Genomic DNA, 19,975 nt, shown 5'->3' with positions numbered 1-19,975 from the left:
AAGCTGGTGAGTGCAGCCTCGGGGAAGCACTCTGATGCCCCCACACCGCACCCTGCGACCGAGGGCTGACATGAGGGGAAGGAGGGTTATTCCTGTGACTTTGCTGGCCAGAGCTCCAGGGGGCAGAGACTCCCTGCCCAGACCTGCAGTTCAGCTTCTCTGCTGTTCGCACCCCTAGGACACCAAGAGGCGCTGGGGCCTGCACCAGGCAGCTTCGGGGGCACAGCCCAAGCTCCGGGGTGCCCAGGAACTGCCCACACAAGACCACGGCACCATCGGCGCCCATAGAGCCTTCCCTGAGGTAAAGTGAGAGCCTTGGGGACTCGGGAAATCCGTGGCACACTTCTTCCCCCACAGGCGCTCGTGAGTGCATCTCCCGGCGCTCCAGAAACCTCTTGGTCTCTGCTGCTTGTTCAGCTTCTTACTCGGAGCCAGGCACCCACAGACCTGGAGGAACCGGGCGGTGATTTCCAGACAGGACGCCGCACCTCTGGCTCGTGCCCCACCTCCCGGACTGGTTCAAGGCCAGTCAGCCCTGAGAGGCCAAGACCACATTCTCCTGGACAGCAAGCTCGTGAGGCTGGATTTTATAAGATAAAAATGACAAGCAGTGGCGGGTTCACAGACCAGAGCTGGCTGCAGGCCTTTCAGAGGCCCGTTGGCGCCCCTGGGCCCAGCCAGCCACCGTTCATGTGTGGATGTGCGCTGTGGGCCTTCTGTCCAGGAGCGCTGGACACAGGATGAGACGCTCCGTCGGGCAGAGGGAGGCTCCCGGGCAGCGGAGGGGGCAGGAGGCTGTGTCTGCACGAGTGTGGCTCCCCTCCACCTTATCTTTTTTCTCCCAGATCCAGGACTGGGCAGGGGAGAAAGTCCCCGCTCCACCTCCCAGGCGGGTGCTGTTCCATGAAGTAAGCTGGAGACCTCAGACCCACTCGGGAGAAGAGCGGTACTTGTTTATCGTAGGCACGGGGGGCTTTGCAGGGAGGGACATGAGGCCCTGAGAGCGGTGAGGCCTGGGGGCGCCAGCTTCCGAGGGGAGAGGGAGTGACTGGGGAACCGTGAGCGGCCCACAGAGCAGAGACGGCGACTCGGTGTCTTGTGGCGCGTGGGGGAGCAATGGGATCACCTCTCGCCCGCCCTCCTGCCCTGGGAGTCCCTGGTTCCCTGAAGATCTGACTTCAGGAGTTCAGAGAAAGCCTCTCCCAACATCCAACACTTTTCAAGAGACTTCGGCTACTTTGGGGTGGCGCATCCTGAACTCCTGTCACTGGGACACCTGTGACCCACCCGGGACCTGTGGCCCACCCGGGATCTGTGACCCACTCAGGACCTGTGACCAACCTGGGGCCTGTGACCAACCTGGGACCTGTGACTCACCCGGGGCCTGTGACCCACCCAGGATGCCTGTGACCCACTCAGGACCTGTGACCCACCCGGGACCTGTCCTGTGACCCACCCGGGAACTGTGACTCACTCGGGACCTGTGACCCACCCGGGACCTGTCCTGTGACCCACCTGGGGCCTGTGACCCACCCGGGACCTGTGACCCACTCAGGACCTGTGACCCACCTGAGACCTGTCCTGTGACCCATCCGGGGCCTGTGACCCACCCGGGACCTGCCGTTTCCCAGGCGTGCTCACCTGTCTCCCCAGGTGTGCCTGGCAGGTGCATGCTGGGCCCGCGGGGAGCTAAGCTGGTTTCCACAGGGAGTGCTGCGGCCCCAGACCCTGAGCCAAAGGACCCCGAAACACCGTCCCCCACTATCCCAGCGGCCGGGGGTCCTGAGACACGGTGCGGTGAGGGAGAAGCCGCAGAAGGACAGCGGAAGCCCAGGCGCCGTAGCTGGGAGACAGCTCAGGGGAAGACCCTCGTGCCAGTGGCCCAGGCAGATTTGCATCCGGGGCTGGGAAAGACAACCGGGCCCCCGGATTCTAACAACTCACAGGCGGTTAGACACAGCGCTGGGCGTTGGAGCCGAAGCGTCCTTCCCTTCCTGGCATACGTCAGGAGCACAGCACGAGGGGCGGGTGGCTTCTGCCCTGCCCTTCTCCAGGACACAGATGCACACATGAACGTGTAACGCACAACACATGTCCACAAACAAGAACACACAGGCAGGGAGGCCGGGGCCACACCCTCTTTGCAAAATCATAATAATAGCTAATTAATTAAGGGATGTGAAAACACCAGAACAATTGCTCTCAGAGGAGGAGGCCGGGTGGGAACTTTCAGCGCCATTTGTTGTGAGCAGAGCCCGAGCCAAGGTGTCACCAGCCTGGGTCTGGAGGGCCCCACTCCCTGCCTGGTTCCAGCCTCCCTCACCAGTGTGCCCAGGGAGGAAAGGAGGGGACAGACTTCTGGAACGTTCTCCTGGGTTCTCTAGGAGGTTGGCCACAGAAGCGGGATTTCTAGAGGCTGCCTTTTTTTTTTTTTTTTAAACAAACAAATTATCTTTTACTCCACACCTCTATCAGGGTGCGTAGGGGGGTGGCTTCTCCCCCGGGGGAAAGTAGGTGGGTGCGTAGCACGGCGGAGCCTGGCCGGGAAGCCCAGAGCCAGAGGTGCTTGGAGATGGGGGCTGCAGGTCCTCAGACGAAGCCAGGGCAGAGGAGGGCGCAACTGGGAAGCGGCTGCAGGGCTGCAATAAACAGAGAGGGCCCTGGGTTAGCAGGTGAGACCACCCCGTGCCGGACCACAGGGAAGCCTGACATGTACCAGGGCCACTCACACGCTCCCCACCCACCCCGCCAACCCAGGGCCACTCACACAGGGCCCCCCGCAGACTCAGGGCTATTCACACGGGCTCCCACAGACCCAGGGCCACTCTCACGCCCCTCCCCTCCCCCGGAGACCCAGGGCCACCCTTACGCCCTCCCCTCCCCCGGAGACCCAGGGCCACCCTTACGCCCTCCTCCCCTCGCAGAGCCAGGGCCACTCTTACGCCTCACTCCCCCACCGCAGACCCAGGACCACTCTCACGGGCCCCCACCCCACAGACCCAGGGCCACCAGAAGGAGCAGCCCCAGCCCTGGGCAGAACAGGAGAGGGTGGCCGGGGCCTCACTGGCACAACCTTGGCCTCCACAGCTGCATGGGGCGGGGGGTGGACGCCCCAGGAAGGGTGTGCTCAGACCACATCCCACTTCCTCACAGCCAGCAAGCCTCTGACCTGACTCCAAAACCGACAGTCAGGGTCCACCAGGCCCGGGGCCCCTGGGCTCACCCAACTCTTCATATTTAGGAAAGGCCCCACGTATGAACCCCACGCGTCCACACGTCCAGCAGCGTGTGGCTGGTTCAGTGTCACCGTGGCTGACTCAGCGGCTCACACACGCGTCTGGGTGTTGCCGTGGAGGCATCTTCAGGTGTGATTGACACCCTTGCGTACAGTGCCTCAGCCCCTGGACACGGACGGCCACTCCTCTCCACTGAAGGCGTTAAGGAAAGAGGCTGTGGTCCCCAGGAGAAGTGGACTCTGCCCCAGTGGCCTAGGCACTCCAGGGGCAGCGTCACCCTCCCTTGCCTCCAGCCTGCCCCCTCCCTGTGGTTGTGCACCTGCAGCCCACAGTCGCCAGCCAGTCATTCAGAATCGATGGATTGATCTCTGTCTTCATATGTAGGTACCTGTATTCTCCCATAGGCTCTGCTTCCCTAGAGAGCCCTGACTAACACACATAGACGCACTCAAGTAATTCTGAGACCAGAAAAGCGAAGAACGGCACAGATTTTAAATTGATACATTCTAGTTTTTCTCCAACGGCTAACACACATCTTAATTCTTTTCTTTTTTTCCCCTTAAATTCGAGGGGGAATTTCTAATCAAATTTTAAATAAATAAAGCAAACAAACTCCTTCTAAGAAATAACACAGGAAGAGTTTTTCAAACTCCAAGCTACCAGATGTGCTCTGTGCTCCTCTTGCCCCAGCCTGCAGGGTCCCATGAGAAGCCAGCTGCCTGTCTGAGCCTGCGTGTTCAGCATCCCCAGAGAAGCCAGCTGCCTGTCTGAGCCTCTCCCTGGAGAGCTCTGCACTGCAGACGCCCTGGGAGCTAGCAGGACCTCTGGATCCTGACAGCAGAATTTCTGCACAGGTGTAGGTAAGGCTGAGAATGGGGCCCTTCCTCAGAGGGACTGCAATGTTGAGGTTGACAGCCCAGGCTCATGGGATCCAGTGGTTCAGGGACACCTGCCAACCTCATTTCTTTCTTCCCCCGAAACTCACACAGGTTTCTGGCCACAGGCGACAGAGTGAGACACTAGGGAACATTCTCTCAAGTCTGCTTGGAGCTCCCAACTTCCAACTCTGTAGCACCCACTCTTCTTCACAGCAGATGAGCAGTTAAGGAAACTAAGGGGCAAACCCCAGAACCCCATGGAGTAACTCCCTAGGAACCACCGAGTGAACCACCAGGACCACGGAGTAAAACTCAGGAACCACGGAGTAAACCCCTCCCCCCCAGGAACCACAGAGTAACCCCTCCCCCCAGGAACCACAGAGTAACCCCTCCCCCCAGGAACCACAGAGTTAAACCCCAGGAACCACAGAGTTAAACCCCCGGGAACCATGGAGTAAACCCCCAGGAACCACAGAGTAAACCCCCAGGAACCACAGAGTTAAACCCCCAGGAACCACAGAGTAAACCCCAGGAACCACAGAGTAACCTCCCCCAAAAAACCACAGAGTAAACCCCGAGGAACCATGGAGTAAAGCCCCAGGAACCGCAGAGTAACCTCCCCAGGAACCATAGAATTAAACCCCCAGGAACCATGGAGTAAACCCCCAGGACCATGGAGTAAACCCCAGGAACCACAGAGTAAACTCCCAGGAACCACAGCATAAATCCCCAAGAACCATGGAGTAAACCCCCAGGACCATAGAGTAACCCCCAGGAACCACAGAGTAACCCCACCCCCCGCCAGAAACCACAGAGTTAAACCCCCAGGAACCATGGAGTAAACCCCCATGAACCACGAAGCAAACCCCCAGGAACCACGGAGTAAACTCTCAGGAACCACGGAGTAAACCCCCAGGAACCACAAAGTAACCCTTCCCCCCAGGAACCACAGAGTTAAACCCCTAGGAACCAGAGAGTAAACCCCAGGAACCATGGAGTAAACTCCCAGGAACCACAGAGTAACCCCCCTGCCAGAAACCACAGAGTTAAACCCCCAGGACCATGGAGTAAACCCCCAGGAACCAGAGAGTAACCTCCCCCCCCCCCCCAGAAACCACAGAGTTAAACCCCCAGGAACCACAGAATAAACCCCCAGGAAACACAGCATAACCCCCCCCCCCAAAAACCACAGAGTAAACCCCAAGGAACCATGGAGTAAAGCCCCAGGAACCAGAGTAATCTCCCCAGGAACCACAGAGGTAAACCCCTAGAAACCACAGCATAAATCCCCAAGAACCACAGAGTAAACCCCCAGGAACCATGGAGCAAACCCCCAGGAACCACAGCATAAATCCCCAAGAACCACAGAGTAAACCCCCAGGAACCACGGAGTAAACCCCCAGGAAACATGGAGTACCCCCCCCCCCAAGGAACCACAGAGTTACACCCCCAGAAACCACAGAGTTAAACCCCAAAGAACCACGGAGTAAACCCCCAGGAACCACAGAACAAACCCCCAGGAACCACAGAGTAACCACCCAGGAACCACGGAATAAATCCCCCTGAAACCATGGCGTAAACTCCCAGGAACCACGGAGTAAACACCCCAGGAACCATGCAGTAAACCCCCCAGGACCACAAAGTAAACCCCCAGGAACATGGAGTAAACCGCCAGGAACCATGGAATAAACCCCCAGGAACCACAGAGTAAACCCTGGGACCACGGGGTTAACCACTGAATGGACAGGGTCCCCCTAGGGACAAGCCCTGCCCACGGGTAATCTCATAGGGGAAGGGAGGGCATGTTTCTTAGTAACGGGGCAGGAACTCATCTTCTGCTGTGACGCCACGTCCTCCCCTGCACTTCATGCCTGGCAAAGCTGCTGGGTGCAAGGAAGGTGATCTCTTTAAATTGTCCTTTTTATTAACCGCTCAAAACCTCCCCCACCAAGTCACTGTTCCCCATCCCCCACTGTCTCAAGTGGGAGTATTTTCTGCTGCTAACGACTTCCATGGAACACCCTGAATATTTTCTCTCCATTTCTGTGGAAGCAGGGCCCCTCCTCTGTTGTTCTTCTGAGGAGCACATGAGCCTCATCTGATTTGCAATCTCTGAAATCCAATTATCAGCGTGCGTATATTAAGCTCCCACACACGCTGGCCTGGCACAAAGGCTGGCTGGGCCATCTGAGGGCCCCAGGCCTCCCCAGAGGAAGAGGGGAACATCCACCCTTTGTGTAAACCCAGAGCCCCAGGGTGGATGAGGATGGAGCACCATGGGGATGAAGTGGATCTGCCCCTGCGCCCCCCACATCCCTTAAGCCCGCGTGTAATGGGGAGGACCGCCCCCCACATCCCATAAGCCCTCGTGTGATGGGGAGGACCGCGCCTCACATCCCATAAGCCCTCGTGTGACGGGGAGGACCACCCCCCCACATCCCGTAAGCCCGCGTGTGATGGGGAGGACTGCCCCCCACATCCCATAAGCCCTCGTGTGATGGGGAGGACCACCCCCCCACATCTCGTAAGCCCGCATGTGACGGGGAGGACCGCCCCCCACATCCCATAAGCCTGCGTGTGATGGGGAGGACTGCCCCCCACATCCCATAAGCCCTCGTGTGATGGGGAGGACCGCCCCCCACATCCCATAAGCCCTCGTGTGATGGGGAGGACCACCCCCCCACATCTCGTAAGCCCGCATGTGACGGGGAGGACCGCCCCCCACATCCCATAAGCCTGCGTGTGATGGGGAGGACTGCCCCCCACATCCCATAAGCCCTCATGTGATGGGGAGGACCACCCCCCACATCCCGTAAGCCCTCGTGTGATGGGGAGGACCGCCCCCCACATCCCGTAAGCCCTCGTGTGATGGGGAGGACCGCCCCTCACATCCCGTAAGCCCTCGTGTGATGGGGAGGACCGCCCCCCACATCCCGTAAGCCCACTTGTGAGGGGGAGGACCACCCCCCCACATCCCATAAGCCCTCGTGTGACGGGGAGGACCACCCCCCCATATCCCATAAACCCGCATGTGATGGGGAGGACCGCCCCCCCATATCCCGTAAGCCCACGTGTGACGGGAAGGTCCACCCCCACATCCCGTAAGCCCGCGTGTGACAGGGAGGATCGCCCCCACATCTTACACCTCCGTGGGGCTCACAGGCAGGGAGGACACACCTGCCTGAGGGAGTCACCAGCCCCTCCCTCCACAAAGCCTCTCTCCAAGGTCCCAAGTCAGAATGCAAACTTGGAGAAGCCGGGCCCCTCACAGCCAGAGCTTCAGACAGCCGGGCCCCAGCACCAGGGCGGCCCAAACCAGCCCTAGAGCCAGACAAGAGGAAGGGGCTGATGGAACCACGTGTTGTCTCTCCTCTGGGGCCCCGAGGGGCAGCGGCTGAGGTTGAGGATGGAAGACAGCATGGGCCACCGAGGCTATGCTCTGGGCTGCACGTTCTTGGCACCCATGCGATTCCAAGTCTGTGTGTGTGCAGAGCCGCTTGGGGAGCACCTGCAGGCCCAGCGTCCCTGGAGATACCTCTGCCCCTGCAGGCCTCCTCCTTCTACCCCTGCGGGCCTCCTCCTCCTCCTACCCCTGCGGGCCTCCTCCTTCTAACCCTGCGGGCCTCCTCCTTCCACCCCTGCGGGCCTCCTCCTCCTACCCCTGCGGGCCTCCTCCTTCCACCCCTGCGGGCCTCCTCCTTCTAACCCTGCGGGCCTCCTCCTCCTAACCCTGCGGGCCTCCTCCTTCCACCCCTGCGGGCCTCCTCCTCCTACCCCTGTGGGCCTCCTCATTCCACCCCTGCGGGCCTCCTCCTTCCACCCCTGCGGGCCTCCTCCTTCTAACCCTGCGGGCCTCCTCCTTCCACCCCTGCGGGCCTCCTCCTCCTACCCCTGCGGGCCTCCTCCTTCCACCCCTGCGGGCCTCCTCCTTCTAACCCTGCGGGCCTCCTCCTCCTAACCCTGCGGGCCTCCTCCTTCCACCCCTGCAGGCCTCCTCCTCCTACCCCTGCGGGCCTCCTCCTTCCACCCCTGCGGGCCTCCTCCTTCTAACCCTGCGGGCCTCCTCCTCCTAACCCTGCGGGCCTCCTCCTTCCACCCCTGCAGGCCTCCTCCTCCTACCCCTGCGGGCCTCCTCATTCCACCCCTGCGGGCCTCCTCCTCCTACCCCTGCGGGCCTCCTCATTCCACCCCTGCGGGCCTCCTCCTTCCACCCCTGCGGGCCTCCTCCTTCTAACCCTGCGGGCCTCCTCCTCCTAACCCTGCGGGCCTCCTCCTTCCACCCCTGCAGGCCTCCTCCTCCTACCCCTGCGGGCCTCCTCATTCCACCCCTGCAGGCCTCCTCCTCCTACCCCTGCGGGCCTCCTCCTTCCACCCCTGCGGGCCTCCTCCTTCCACCCCTGCGGGCCTCCTCCTCCTACCCCTGAGGGCCTCCTCCTCCTCCTACCCCTGCGGGCCTCCTCCTCCTCCTACCCCTGCGGGCCTCCTCCTCCTCCTACCCCTGCGGGCCTCCTCCTTCTAACCCTGCGGGCCTCCTCCTTCCACCCCTGCGGGCCTCCTCCTCCTACCCCTGCGGGCCTCCTCCTTCCACCCCTGCGGGCCTCCTCCTTCTAACCCTGCGGGCCTCCTCCTCCTAACCCTGCGGGCCTCCTCCTTCCACCCCTGCGGGCCTCCTCCTCCTACCCCTGCGGGCCTCCTCCTCCTACCCCTGCGGGCCTCCTCCTCCCACCCCTGCGGGCCTCCTCCTCCCACCCCTGCGGGCCTCCTCCTTCTAACCCTGCGGGCCTCCAGTTCTGGGCTTGGCAAACTTCCCACGGGAGACCAGGAGGCCAGAGAGAAGCCCCCAGGACAGGGCTGTGGCCCTGGGGGCACGGTCCCTGCCATGATGGGGACGTCCCTGGGACAGGGGCAGGAGGCTTGGGGAAGGATGAAGCTGCCTGTGGCACCATGCAGACGCGCCTGCCTGCAGGAGTGACCACTGCAGGGTTGCTGGCAAAAGCTCCCGCCATCTGACCCTGGGGACCACATCTTCCCCCGTCACAGAAATGGAAAAGATGTTTCCAGGCCAGACCTCCAGCAGGGGCCTTGTGTTCCCAGGGAGCAGGGCCCCAGCTTTATATTCAAAGTGAGAGGGGAGACTGAGGTATGAGGTGCAGGGATCCCTCCACGAGGAGATGTTGTCAGGCCCTGGTCATCTCCACTGAGCCCAACAGCTGCTGTGTCCCGGGCATGGCTGAAGGTGGCTGACCCAAGCAGGCCCTGGACGCCAGGGACCCCCAGCAGCCCCACAGGCCCCTGGACCCCAGGGACCCCCAGGAGCACCATCTCCATGAGTGCCGGTTCCTGCTCCCTCCTCGGGGTCCCCGGTGCAGGTCCCCAGGGTAAGCTGAGAAAGTCGTGGCTCTCGGGCCCCACTCAAACCTGAGCCCTCTCTGTCCTGGACGTGAGGGCAGAGTGTGCACAGGCCTCCCCCGGATGTCCCTCTAAGGAAGGTCTCTTCCTGCCAACGTCATGTGTCAGGAGAGGGTCCTCTTGTGGAATATCTGAAGACCTGTGTCATGCGTGACTTCAGAACTCACGACTCCCCACATTCACCCTGCCCTTCCCCGCACAGAAACACATCACGGTGCCTGCTTTAATCTGCAGCTTCGCTGGGCTGGGCCTGACACAGCTCTCTCTGCAGAGGCTGCTGTTAACTCGCGCAAAAGGACCTGCCAGTCAGCTGGGCATGTGGGCAGTGCCTCCCACCCAGAAAGGAAGCCCACGTTTATCAGGACCAGGGTTCTCAACTGTGTCCCCGGGGGCACGCGGCACGTCCAGGCAGGAGACACGGGACACGTCCGGAGAGTTTGGGTTGTCACACCGGTGGCTCTGATATGCCGCAGGCAGAGGCCAGGGCCCGCCAGCACCCTCAGCACTTAGGGTGCCCCAGCACGGCGGTTGGCCAGCCCTGAATGCCTGCAGTGCCGAGGTAAGAAACGTGGCCCGGTCTGTTTCACCCATGGGCACAGCACAGAGCTTCGTGGCACAGAAAGCGGTCATGCCCAGGAGTGGAAATCGGACAGGCAGGCAGGGGCCACTGTCCTGCTCGCCCCCCACCATGGCCTCTCCCTCCGTCATCTCCAAGGTCAATAGCATCATGTCAGGATGAACCCTATGATGTCTCCACGTCTGTGGGTAAAATGGGGTTGGATTTTGGCAGATCCATATGGCCCCACCTAAATAACCTGGCCATGCCCACAGGATGTCCACCAGCAGACAGACGCAGGAGCTTCCACCACCGCAGCGCGGAGCCGCCCAGGCCTGTGCGGGGCCAGCCCCGGGGTCAGAAGAGCCAGCTGCCGGCAGAGCATGGTGGCGGGTCACCAGGGCCACCTGGCGCGGTCCCCGGCCATACTTGCAGGGAGGTTGTGCCCTGACGGCCGGGTTGTCACTGCCCCCCACCTCCCATCCCTAATCCAGAAGGTGAGGCGGCTGCAAGACCTCATCCCCTCCGACCCCAGCCCCGTCCTGTCCATCCCACTGCCTGTGACCAGCACGTCCGACTCCAGCAGGTGATGCTGGCCCTACCTGAAGGGGCAGAGGGTAGGACGAGCAGGTCGGGACAGGCTCGGGCGTCAGACGGAAGCCTGCGTAGGCCAGGATCTGCTGGGCGGGGTTGTAGAGGGTCTGTGGTGGGACGGCTGGGCCATAGGCCAGCTGGGACAGAGGCACCTGCCATGGAGAGGAGACGGGCGGTCGGCGTGTACCCCCTAGTGGAGGGAGGGGCTGTCCAGCCTTCCTAGAAAGCCCAGCACCCCCGACCCCCGACTCTCAGGCTGGAACTAACCCCGGCCCGGCGTGCGTTTATACCCAGGCTGGAGCTAACCCCGGCCCGGCGTGCGTTTATACCCAGGCTGGAGCTAACCCCGGCCTGGCGTGCGTTTATACCCAGGCTGGAGCTAACCCCGGCCTGGCATAGCTTTACACTCAGGTTCTCTACATCTTGGTCCCAGGGCCCCGCCACCTGCTAGTCACACTGGGTGACCGCTTGGCTTGGGCTCTCTTTTACTTTTTTGATTTTTTGGGGGGAAAAAAAAAAGCACTGGTTTCCTTCTCTCCGGGCCCCAGAGTCTGCTTTTTCGGCACAGAAGGGTGCAGGTGGGGAGGGTCCTCTTAGCGCCGGGCTGATGGCTCTCGCTTCCCCAAGCCTGTGCCCCAACCAGCATAGGGTTTCTGGGGAATGCGAACAAAACCAAAGTCTCCTGAGCTCCCGTCCACACTTTCACTGACTCACTCAGGCAGTTAAAATTCTCCAAAGAAGGTGCTGGCTCCAACTCAGGCCCCGGCCGGCCTCATCCCCTACAGAGGGAGGGGCCCATGGCTCACACAAGCTTCAGGGCTTCCCCGGGCCAGAAACGGGGGGACTGGGCCGAGGGCACCCGGGCTTCGCCTCCCTCCCCACCTTCACACAGGTGCCCCTCCAATTTCCCCAGCCCCCACCCCCAGGTTCAGCAGCACCCTGGAGGGAAGCCAGGGGAAGATGGCAAAGGCGGGGAAGCCAGGCCGGAGCTGCTGCGAGGGGCTGGCCACGGTGATGACCCGGGAACACGGTGACAACCCTGGGATAGGGTGACAACCCCGGGACATGATGACAACCCCGGGACAGGGTGACGACCCGGGGACACGGTGACAACCCCGGGATAGGGTGACAACCCCGGGATACGGTGACAACCCCGGGACAGGGTGACGACCCAGGGATACGGTGACAACCCTGGGATACGGTGACAACCCCGGGACACGGTGACAACCCCGGGACAGGGTGATGACCCCGGGACACGGTGACAACCCCGGGATAGGGTGACAACCCCGGGACAGGGTGACAACCCTGGGACATGGTGACAACCCCGGGACAGGGTGATGACCCGGGGACACGGTGACAACCCCGGGATACGGTGACAACCCCGGGACAGGGTGATGACCCCAGGCCTGAAGTGTCCTCAAGGAGACAACGGTGCTGCCCGCACCCCTGGGGCTGGGAGGGAGCCCCCTGCCCAGTGGGCACTGGAAGGTGGGAAGGGGCAGGGCCTTCTGGGCAGCTGGTCCTTGGTCCACATGTGCAGGAGGCCGTGCTTCTGCCACAGACCCTGCAGAGAGCAGGGGGGCAGCCGAGGTGGGCCTGGGAGGTGGATGGGCATGGAGGGTCATGCTCCGTGAGGGAGGGGCAGGAGATTTGCAGCTCTGACAGGTAGAGGGGTGGGGAGGCCTCTGAGCTGGGGGTGGCCTGAGGATGGGGCCGGGGCAAGTGCACAGAAACCAGAGAACACGGGGGCCACGGAGTCACACGCGGAGGAGGCCCCTGAGAGGCTGGCTCGGCCGCCTGCCCTTGCCGGCATGTTAAGTGCCTCCCATGTACCCGTCACAAGTAATTTGCCCTCGTCTCTGAAGGGCACGTCCAGCTTGGAATGTTAAGGGATGAAGGAAGCATCTTCATTCCTTAACAAAATGTTTAAATGGCAAAATCAGTTAAACTCACAAGAGGGCCTGCTTGGTGGGTGTGAAGGTTAGCAAGCCCTCTCCTTGCTCTGCACCCCTGAGCTTTGGGTTCGAGGAAGACTTCCTGGAGCCGGTGTGGCTCTGCATTGTGGGCTGGCCCTGGAGGTATCTCCTGCTCCCGATCCTGCACTCCAGCATTTTATCAAGGGCTTTAATGCACACACGAGCCCCTTCCGGAAAACCCTGGACACCCCGGGCCTGTGTGGCGAGCATGGCGCCTGCACCAGACAAGCGTTTCTGTGTCCTGTCTACAATCCGGCTGCAGTTCCTCCTAGGACGGCTGCTGAGAGGAGACACTGAGCTGCCGAGGCAGAGAAGCTTGCACTGAGGAGACGCCAAAGGCGCCTGGAGCCCGCTCCTGGAGCCCGCAAGATCCCGGCAGAGACCCTTCCCAACCCCAGACTCCTGCTCCCACCACAGGGGCCGGCTGGCTGTCACTGCAGAGCAAGGACCTCCCAAGGGAGGTGCCTGTCTTGTGTTGGTGTGCGGGCATCTGGGGGCCCAGGGTGGGGCTTGGGGGGCCACTGGGTGGGGAGCCAGAGGGCTGGACCTCGGGATGCCAGGGTCACTCTCAGCTTCACCAGTTTTGTCTGGAAGCACAAAAGTGTTGAGAAAAGGAGGAGCTGAGAAGCAGATGGCAGGAGGGTTCCAAGCTGAGCTAATTTTTAGTCATGGACAGTCTCTGGGACGAATAGGGCATGGAGAAGCCGCTCAGGAGTGTTTTTGCTGCCGCGCTGGGCTGGGTCTGGCCTGCAGGCTGTGCGTCTGCCTGGTGCTGCCAGGCCTCCTCATGTGGGTGCAAGAGGGGGCGCCCCTCGTCCCTGGGCTGCTGTTTGGATATTCTGGGGGTTGGGGCTCCCTCACTCCTGGCTGCCCATCCCTTACAGCTTCTCTGCAAGTTCAGGGGGCGGGGTTTGCTGGCCGCACACCACGAGAACATCTGGTTTGAAACAGGCGCCAGGAGAGGGCAGAGGAGGGAGAAGGGAGAGGACAGCCGGCCCGGGCCAGTGATTTCCCTGTGGTTTCCCGGGCGCGAGGGCCGGCCTTTCCAGGATGGGTCCAGCCCACCTCCCGCGAGGGGCCCCTTCCCTCCCTCCTCCTGCCAAGGCCAATCCTGGCTGTATGGGTCTCGCCTCTGGGGTTTGCTAAGGCATCAGCCCAGCCCCAGCCCAGACCTGCCCATCTGAAGCCCCAGGCAGTTGCTAATGATGGGAGCTTAGTGCACAAGGGCTGGGCCTCCCTCTTGGAGCTGAACATTGTTTCTTGGGGACGGCTGTGCCCACCTCAGCGGGGAGGCAAGGATTAAATCAGGTGATTCTTGTGACAGGCTTGGGACAGGACGGCCCCGAGGTGAGTCGGTGCACTCCAGCTGTCACCCTGACACCCTGCTGACAGACGCATGGGCTTCAGTGCCCCATTTGTAAAGTGAGGGCTGGAGGACCCCCAGCCCACCCCGGGGAAATGGACCCGGAGCCCCGGCTCCCAGTGAGCAGTGGAGGTCCCACCGAGGGGCCTCACCATGTCCTTGAAGGCCCCCAGGACGGCGGCGGTGATGATGCCCAGGAACAGGCCCAGGACGTTCAGAACCGCAGAGGCCCAGAGCAGGCGGTACAGGTGCAGCACGTCCTGGCAGCCGCTGACGCCGATGAACTCATAGTAGGCAGGCGAGGGCTCTGTGCTGCACAGAGAGGGCACCACGGTGTCACCACACGAGGCAAGTGACCACCCGCAAGTTAAACTTGTGTTCTCTGGACCTGAGCCCTGCAGGGCTGGGGGAGGAAATCAGGGCTGGAGCCCAGTCAACGCCCGTCCCTGCGCTGCTCTGGGAGATCAAACCCATGTCTGACGGGATTGGCCTGTGAGGCTCCCCACCTGGGGCCCACAGTGGCAAAGAGCGGCAACTGGGCCTGGCGGGCCCGCCCCTCCGCCTCAATGGCCTGGCAGGACGGGTGTCTGGGCCCCGGCTGAGCCATCTCTGTCTTCACGCCAGGATGGGAAGGCCGTCGGGGTCACGGGCCCCTGTCCCAAGAGGGGGCCATGCCTGGGGCCTCAGAGGCCAGGCCAGGTTTAAACTCTCGCCAGACACACATGGGCTGTGTCCTCTTGGGCAGATCAACCTTTCAGAGCCTCTGTCTTTTCATCTGTGAAATGGACTCAATGTCCTTTCCTCATGTAAACATCTAAGGAGTAAAGGAGACGATGTAGGTGCAGGGGTGTTGGGGGGTGATGTCGGGAGCGGAAGGATGGAAGCCTCACCCCTGCAGGCGCATACAGGGGTCCCCAGCGCCCCTCACCTCCCGCAGGTGTAGATACGGGGGTCCCCGGCGCCCCTCACCTCCCACAGGTGTAGATACGGGGGTCCCCAGTGCCCTTCACCTCCTGCAGGTGTAGATATAGGGGTCCCCGGTGCCCCTCACCTCCCGCAGGTGTAGATATGGGGGTCCCTGGCGCTCCTCACCTCCCGCAGGCATAGAGGTCACAGCAGTAACAGGTGTTGCTTCTCACCTTCAGCTGGCACTTGCCGTCCAGGGAGTGACAGGTGACCTGGGGCAGAGAGGCCTTGTCAGGTCACACGCCGGTGCCCACCACCTCACCCACCCCACCAACGGCAGGGCTGCCTCGTGGGAGCTGGGAGCGGCCACTGAGGCCCAGCCAAGCAGCTGCCCCTCCTGACTTTCCCCCGACTCCAGACACAGAGGCTTGGGGGCTCGGGGGCCAGGACCCTTCCTGCAGGAGGGGTCAGGGGCACAGGCTGGTCCCAGAGGCCGGATAATCGGGGCTTGGAGGAGAGGCCTTGCTTCTCCATGATCCCAGGAGCAGAGGGAAATATCAGGGTGCGTGGGCAGAAGGACAGAGCCCAGGAGGCCTTCGGCCTGGGGTGCACAGAAGCCTGAGAGCCCGGAGGGCGGCAGAACAGGCCCCGTCCCAGGGCGCTCTCCCCCCAGGCTTGAGCACTGGCAGCCTCGGAAGAGACACCTGCCACCTCCGTGTGACAACCTTGAAAGCCCTGGCCAGGGGACACCCCCAACACACGCACACACACACACACACACACACAGAGGACGCCTCCCCTGACACACACACACAGGACACCTCCACACACACACACACACACAGAGGACGCCTCCCCTGACACACACACACAGGACACCTCCACACACACACACACACACACAGAGGACGCCTCCCCTGACACACACACACAGGACACCTCCACACACACACACACACACACACACACAGGATGCCTCCCCCCAACATACACACATGGCATGCCTCCCGCCTACTCCCCCCCCCACACACACATACAGGACGCCTCCCCCCTACACACACACGGGACACCTCCTGCCCACCCCCCCCGACACACACACACACAAACACACACACACACGACGCCTCCCAGCAGCTGCTGGAGAGTCCCAGACAAGCTGGCAGGTGCTGGCCACTGAGACGGCCTCCAGCTCCTCCTCCTCTGACACCCGTGCTAAGGATGAGAGGCTGCGTTTAGTTAAAGCCAGGAATCCACACAGGGCAGGCGCGAGACACACAGAGAGCGCCGTCACAGAGCTGTGCCCTCCGACGGTCCTGGCGAAGGCGGCGGCCGCCCGCGGGTCATTACTCCCCGCATCTCACTCACCTGGAAAGAGAAATGAGGTCACACTGCCGCTGTCGGTGGCTCAGGGAAATCCAGAAGTTTCTCAGACACTGTAAATGTATTATCCTTGCTTCTTATTGCAATAATTAAGTTAGAAAAATGCTAATTGGAAGAGCCATACAGAACTGGACACATGAAACTGAGACTGTTGTGATTTAATGAAGCAAGTCCGGAACTCTGACTCCAGAGTGAAATACAGCACATCGAAATGTCAAGGCCCCAAACACAGGGGGCATCAACGGTTCACCAGCTGCAGGGGAGACCCCCAGGAACTATTAGAATCAAAATATTCAGACCACGCCTGTGTGCAGGGAAAAACCGCGTGGGGTCGGCGGGGTTAGCTGAGCAAAACTCACGTGAATCTCAGTGCTCCTGCTCACCTCTGTCTGATAGACGTCGTACAAGTACCCCACCCCACTGGAGTAAAACTGGCATCTTCCCGTGGTGAGGGGCCTCGGTTCCTAGAGAAACAGATAAACACAGATGGAATAAAACAGGTGCCTCCAGGAGGGAGAGGCCAGAGGCAATTTCAGGCCTGTGGGTCTCAGGCTCAGGGCCTCAAGGACCAAGGCCAACACCAACTTGAGCCTCCCAGACAGAGAACATAAGATGGGAGACTCCACGCTCCCTGCAGAGCAGCTGGGCTGCTGCATCCAGGAGGCCAGACAGCAGAAAGCCCCATGGGAGGGTACCTCGGGCCATGCATATTCTCCATCAGTCAACAAGGGCAGCAGAAGGGAGACAGGTGCTTGGCCTTTTGAGGGGCATCCCTACCACCCCACATCACAGGTGTTAGGCTCCTGCATCGTTTCATAAAAGAAAATATTGTCTCTTCTACTAGGAAGGTAGCAAGAAGGATTTCAGACTAATAAACTCATCCCTCCAACCATCCAATCATCCACCCACCCACCCAACCATCCATCCAATCAATCATCTGTGCATCCACCCATTCTTCCTTCCATCCTCCACATCTATCTATTCATTCATCCATCATGCATCCATCATCCATCCTTCCATTCATCCACATCCATCCATCCACCCATCTGTCATCCATCCTTCCATCCATCCATCCATCCATCCATGTATCCATCCATCCTTCCATCCATCCACCCATCATCCATTATCCATCCTTCCATTCATCCACATCCATCCATCCACCCATCTGTCATCCATCCTTCCATCCATCCATCCATAATCCATTATCCATCCTTCTATGTATCCATCCATCATCCATCCTTCTATCCATCCACATCCATCATCCATCCTTCCATTCATCCACATCCATCCATCCAACCATCATCCAACCATCCATCCATCATCCATCCATTATCCATCCTTCGATTCATCCACATCCACCCATCCATTCATCTGTCATCCATCCTTTTGTCCATCCATCTATCATCCATCATCCATCCATTATCCATCCTTCTATTCATCCACATCCATCCATTCACCCATCTGTCATCCATACTTCCATCCTTCCATCTGTCCACCATCCATCCATCATCCGTTATCCATCCTCCTATCTATCCATCCATCATCCATCCTTCTATCCATCCACATCCATCACCCATCCTTCCATTCATCCACATCCATCCATCCATCCATCATCCATCCTTCTATCCATCCATCCATCATCCATACTTCCATTCATCCACATCCACCCATCCATCCATTCCTCTGTCATCCACCCATTATCCATCCTTCTATCCATCCATCCAACCATTCAGCCATACACCCATTTGTGGCCCTATCCAACTATCAATCCATCCGACCATCTGCAACATTCATGGAGCAGACACAGTGCCAAATGGTAAGGATAACAAGACACAGTTCTTGCCCTTAAGGGATTTATAGACTAGTGAAGAAGACAGACCCATAAACTGACCATTGCAAAGTGCTTATAATTGCTATGGTAGAGGACAGCAGGAAGTACCAAAACTAAAATGCCACAAAACTGCATCACCTGCAAATAAGCTAGGGTCGCATTGCCCACGTTTAGTTTTATTAGTATTTCTCAAAGGCTCCTAGTTCTGAACAAAGAAAAGTATTAGAAACCACTAGTAACACTGCAACAGATGAGAATGAGAATCACTCATCGGTCCTTTGGGCCCCCACTGGTGAAGTACTATTATGGCCGGATGAGTTCTAGGTGACACAGCAATGGAGGAAGCAGACACAAGTCTCTGTCTCTGGGTGTTTATCTTCCCCTGAGGGGACAGACATGAGACCACAGGTAACAATGAGTAGCCCAAGGGGACAGAGGCTCCTTCCTGGAGAGAGGGCAGTGCACCCCAACCCCACGGACAGAGGCTCCTGCTGGGAGGGAGGGCGGTGTGCCCAAACCCCATGGGGACAGAGGCCTAGCAGCACGGTGTCCTCGGCCTCTCTCAACAGTTGGAAGGCACGCACCTCCCCATATGACGCCCTTAGAGCTGTAATTCACCGTCTGTCTTCTTCCTCAGCAGCACACGAGGCAGTGCCACATTTTCCTCGATGGCATCTGAGCTCCAGTGAGTGCTGTCTGTGCATTCGTCCTAAAGTCAGCCCTGGGAGGCCCCGGCCAGGGGCCCTGCTTTGTTTCTAACCAAGAGGCTCCCACGCCTGCCTAGATGCATGCCCCGCGTGGCCCTCCAGAGTGGACAGGCGCCCGAGGTCTGGAGCCTGGGGACACCCCCGACTGCGGTCAGAGACTGGACCCTGCTCCTCAGCGGGGCCATGGCCACGGGCGCCTGGAGCACAGTGGAAACCACCATCTGGAAGCTGTAGAATAGCAAGTCACCCAGCCACCCGCTGAGAAAGCTCCCGTGACGCACCTCCGTGGGAGTGTGTGTGTGTGTGCGTGTGCGTGTGAGCCGTGGTGTGTGCCTGCGTGTGCACGCACGTGTGTTTTGTGAATGTGCTCCCACACTTGCCTTCATATAATGAAACCGTTGGGGCAGACAAAGGCCTAACACCAACCTTCAGTGCCTTTCAGTGTGATTTATGGAAAAAGAGGGAGAAACAATCACAGGTTTGGTCTGAGAGTTCATGACAAGCAACTCGGCTGCTCCCGGGGACCAGCTGCTGCCCAGATGGTGAGAGCCCACCCAGGAGCCCAGCCAGGGAGGAGGGGGGATGGCGCAGCCCACCGGAGGCTGAGGACGCACCTCAGGAGGACACAGAAACGATTCCTCGGCCTGCGATTTTAGAGAAAACCTGTTCATTTAGAGGTGAAAAGAGTGTGGTGTGGTGTGTATGTGTGTGTGGTGTGTGCTCTGTGTGGTGGTGTGTACGGTGTGTACTCTGTGTGGTGTGTGTGCTGTGTGGTATGTGTGGTGTGTGCTCTGTGTGGTGTGTGGAGTGTGTACTCTGGTGTGTGTGCTGTGTGGTATGTGTGGTGTGTGTTCTGTGTGGTGTGTGCGGTGTGTACTCTGGTGTGTGTGGTGTGTGCTCTGCGTGGTGTGTGCGGTGTGTACTCTGTGTGGTGTGTGCTCTGTGTGGTGTGTGCGGTGTGTACTCTGTGTGGTATGTGTGCTGTGTGGTATGTGTGGTGTGTGTTCTGTGTGGTGTGTGCGGTGTGTACTCTGGTGTGTGTGGTGTGTGCTCTGTGTGGTGTGTGAGGTGTGTGCTCTGTGTGGTGTGTGAGGTGTGTGCTCTGTGTGGTGTGTGAGGTGTTTACTCTGTGTGCTGTG

The 19,975-nt window shown here is 60.1% G+C and overlaps 1 protein-coding gene across 6 annotated transcripts in view; it reads right to left on the bottom strand.

Moving 5' to 3' along the window:
• Positions 1-19,975, bottom strand: part of TMEM255B (transmembrane protein 255B) — a 64,048-nt gene that overhangs the window by 7,660 nt on the left and 36,413 nt on the right. The window contains exons 5-10 of one of the 6 annotated variants that reach the window (XR_008671013.2): positions 16,658-16,762; positions 15,105-15,190; positions 14,165-14,324; positions 10,682-10,825; positions 3,224-3,428; positions 2,515-2,639 (exon numbers count right to left, since the gene is read on the bottom strand). Coding sequence is in view for 5 of the 6 variants with exons in the window: in XM_063697606.1 (XP_063553676.1) it covers positions 2,472-2,639; positions 10,682-10,825; positions 14,165-14,324; positions 15,105-15,190; positions 16,658-16,762 (663 nt within the window). In the remaining variant the exon portion in view is untranslated. Of the gene's footprint in view, positions 1-2,140; positions 2,640-3,223; positions 3,429-10,681; positions 10,826-14,164; positions 14,325-15,104; positions 15,191-16,657; positions 16,763-19,975 lie in introns of those variants that run through there. The other 5 variants (XM_063697606.1, XM_055360273.2, XM_055360274.2 and 2 more) reach the window with 5 other exon arrangements.

This window comes from Gorilla gorilla, chromosome 14, assembly GCF_029281585.2.
Source record: "Gorilla gorilla gorilla isolate KB3781 chromosome 14, NHGRI_mGorGor1-v2.1_pri, whole genome shotgun sequence".
Taxonomy (NCBI): domain Eukaryota; kingdom Metazoa; phylum Chordata; class Mammalia; order Primates; family Hominidae; genus Gorilla; species Gorilla gorilla.
This window is presented reverse-complemented; position numbering and strand designations above follow the sequence as displayed.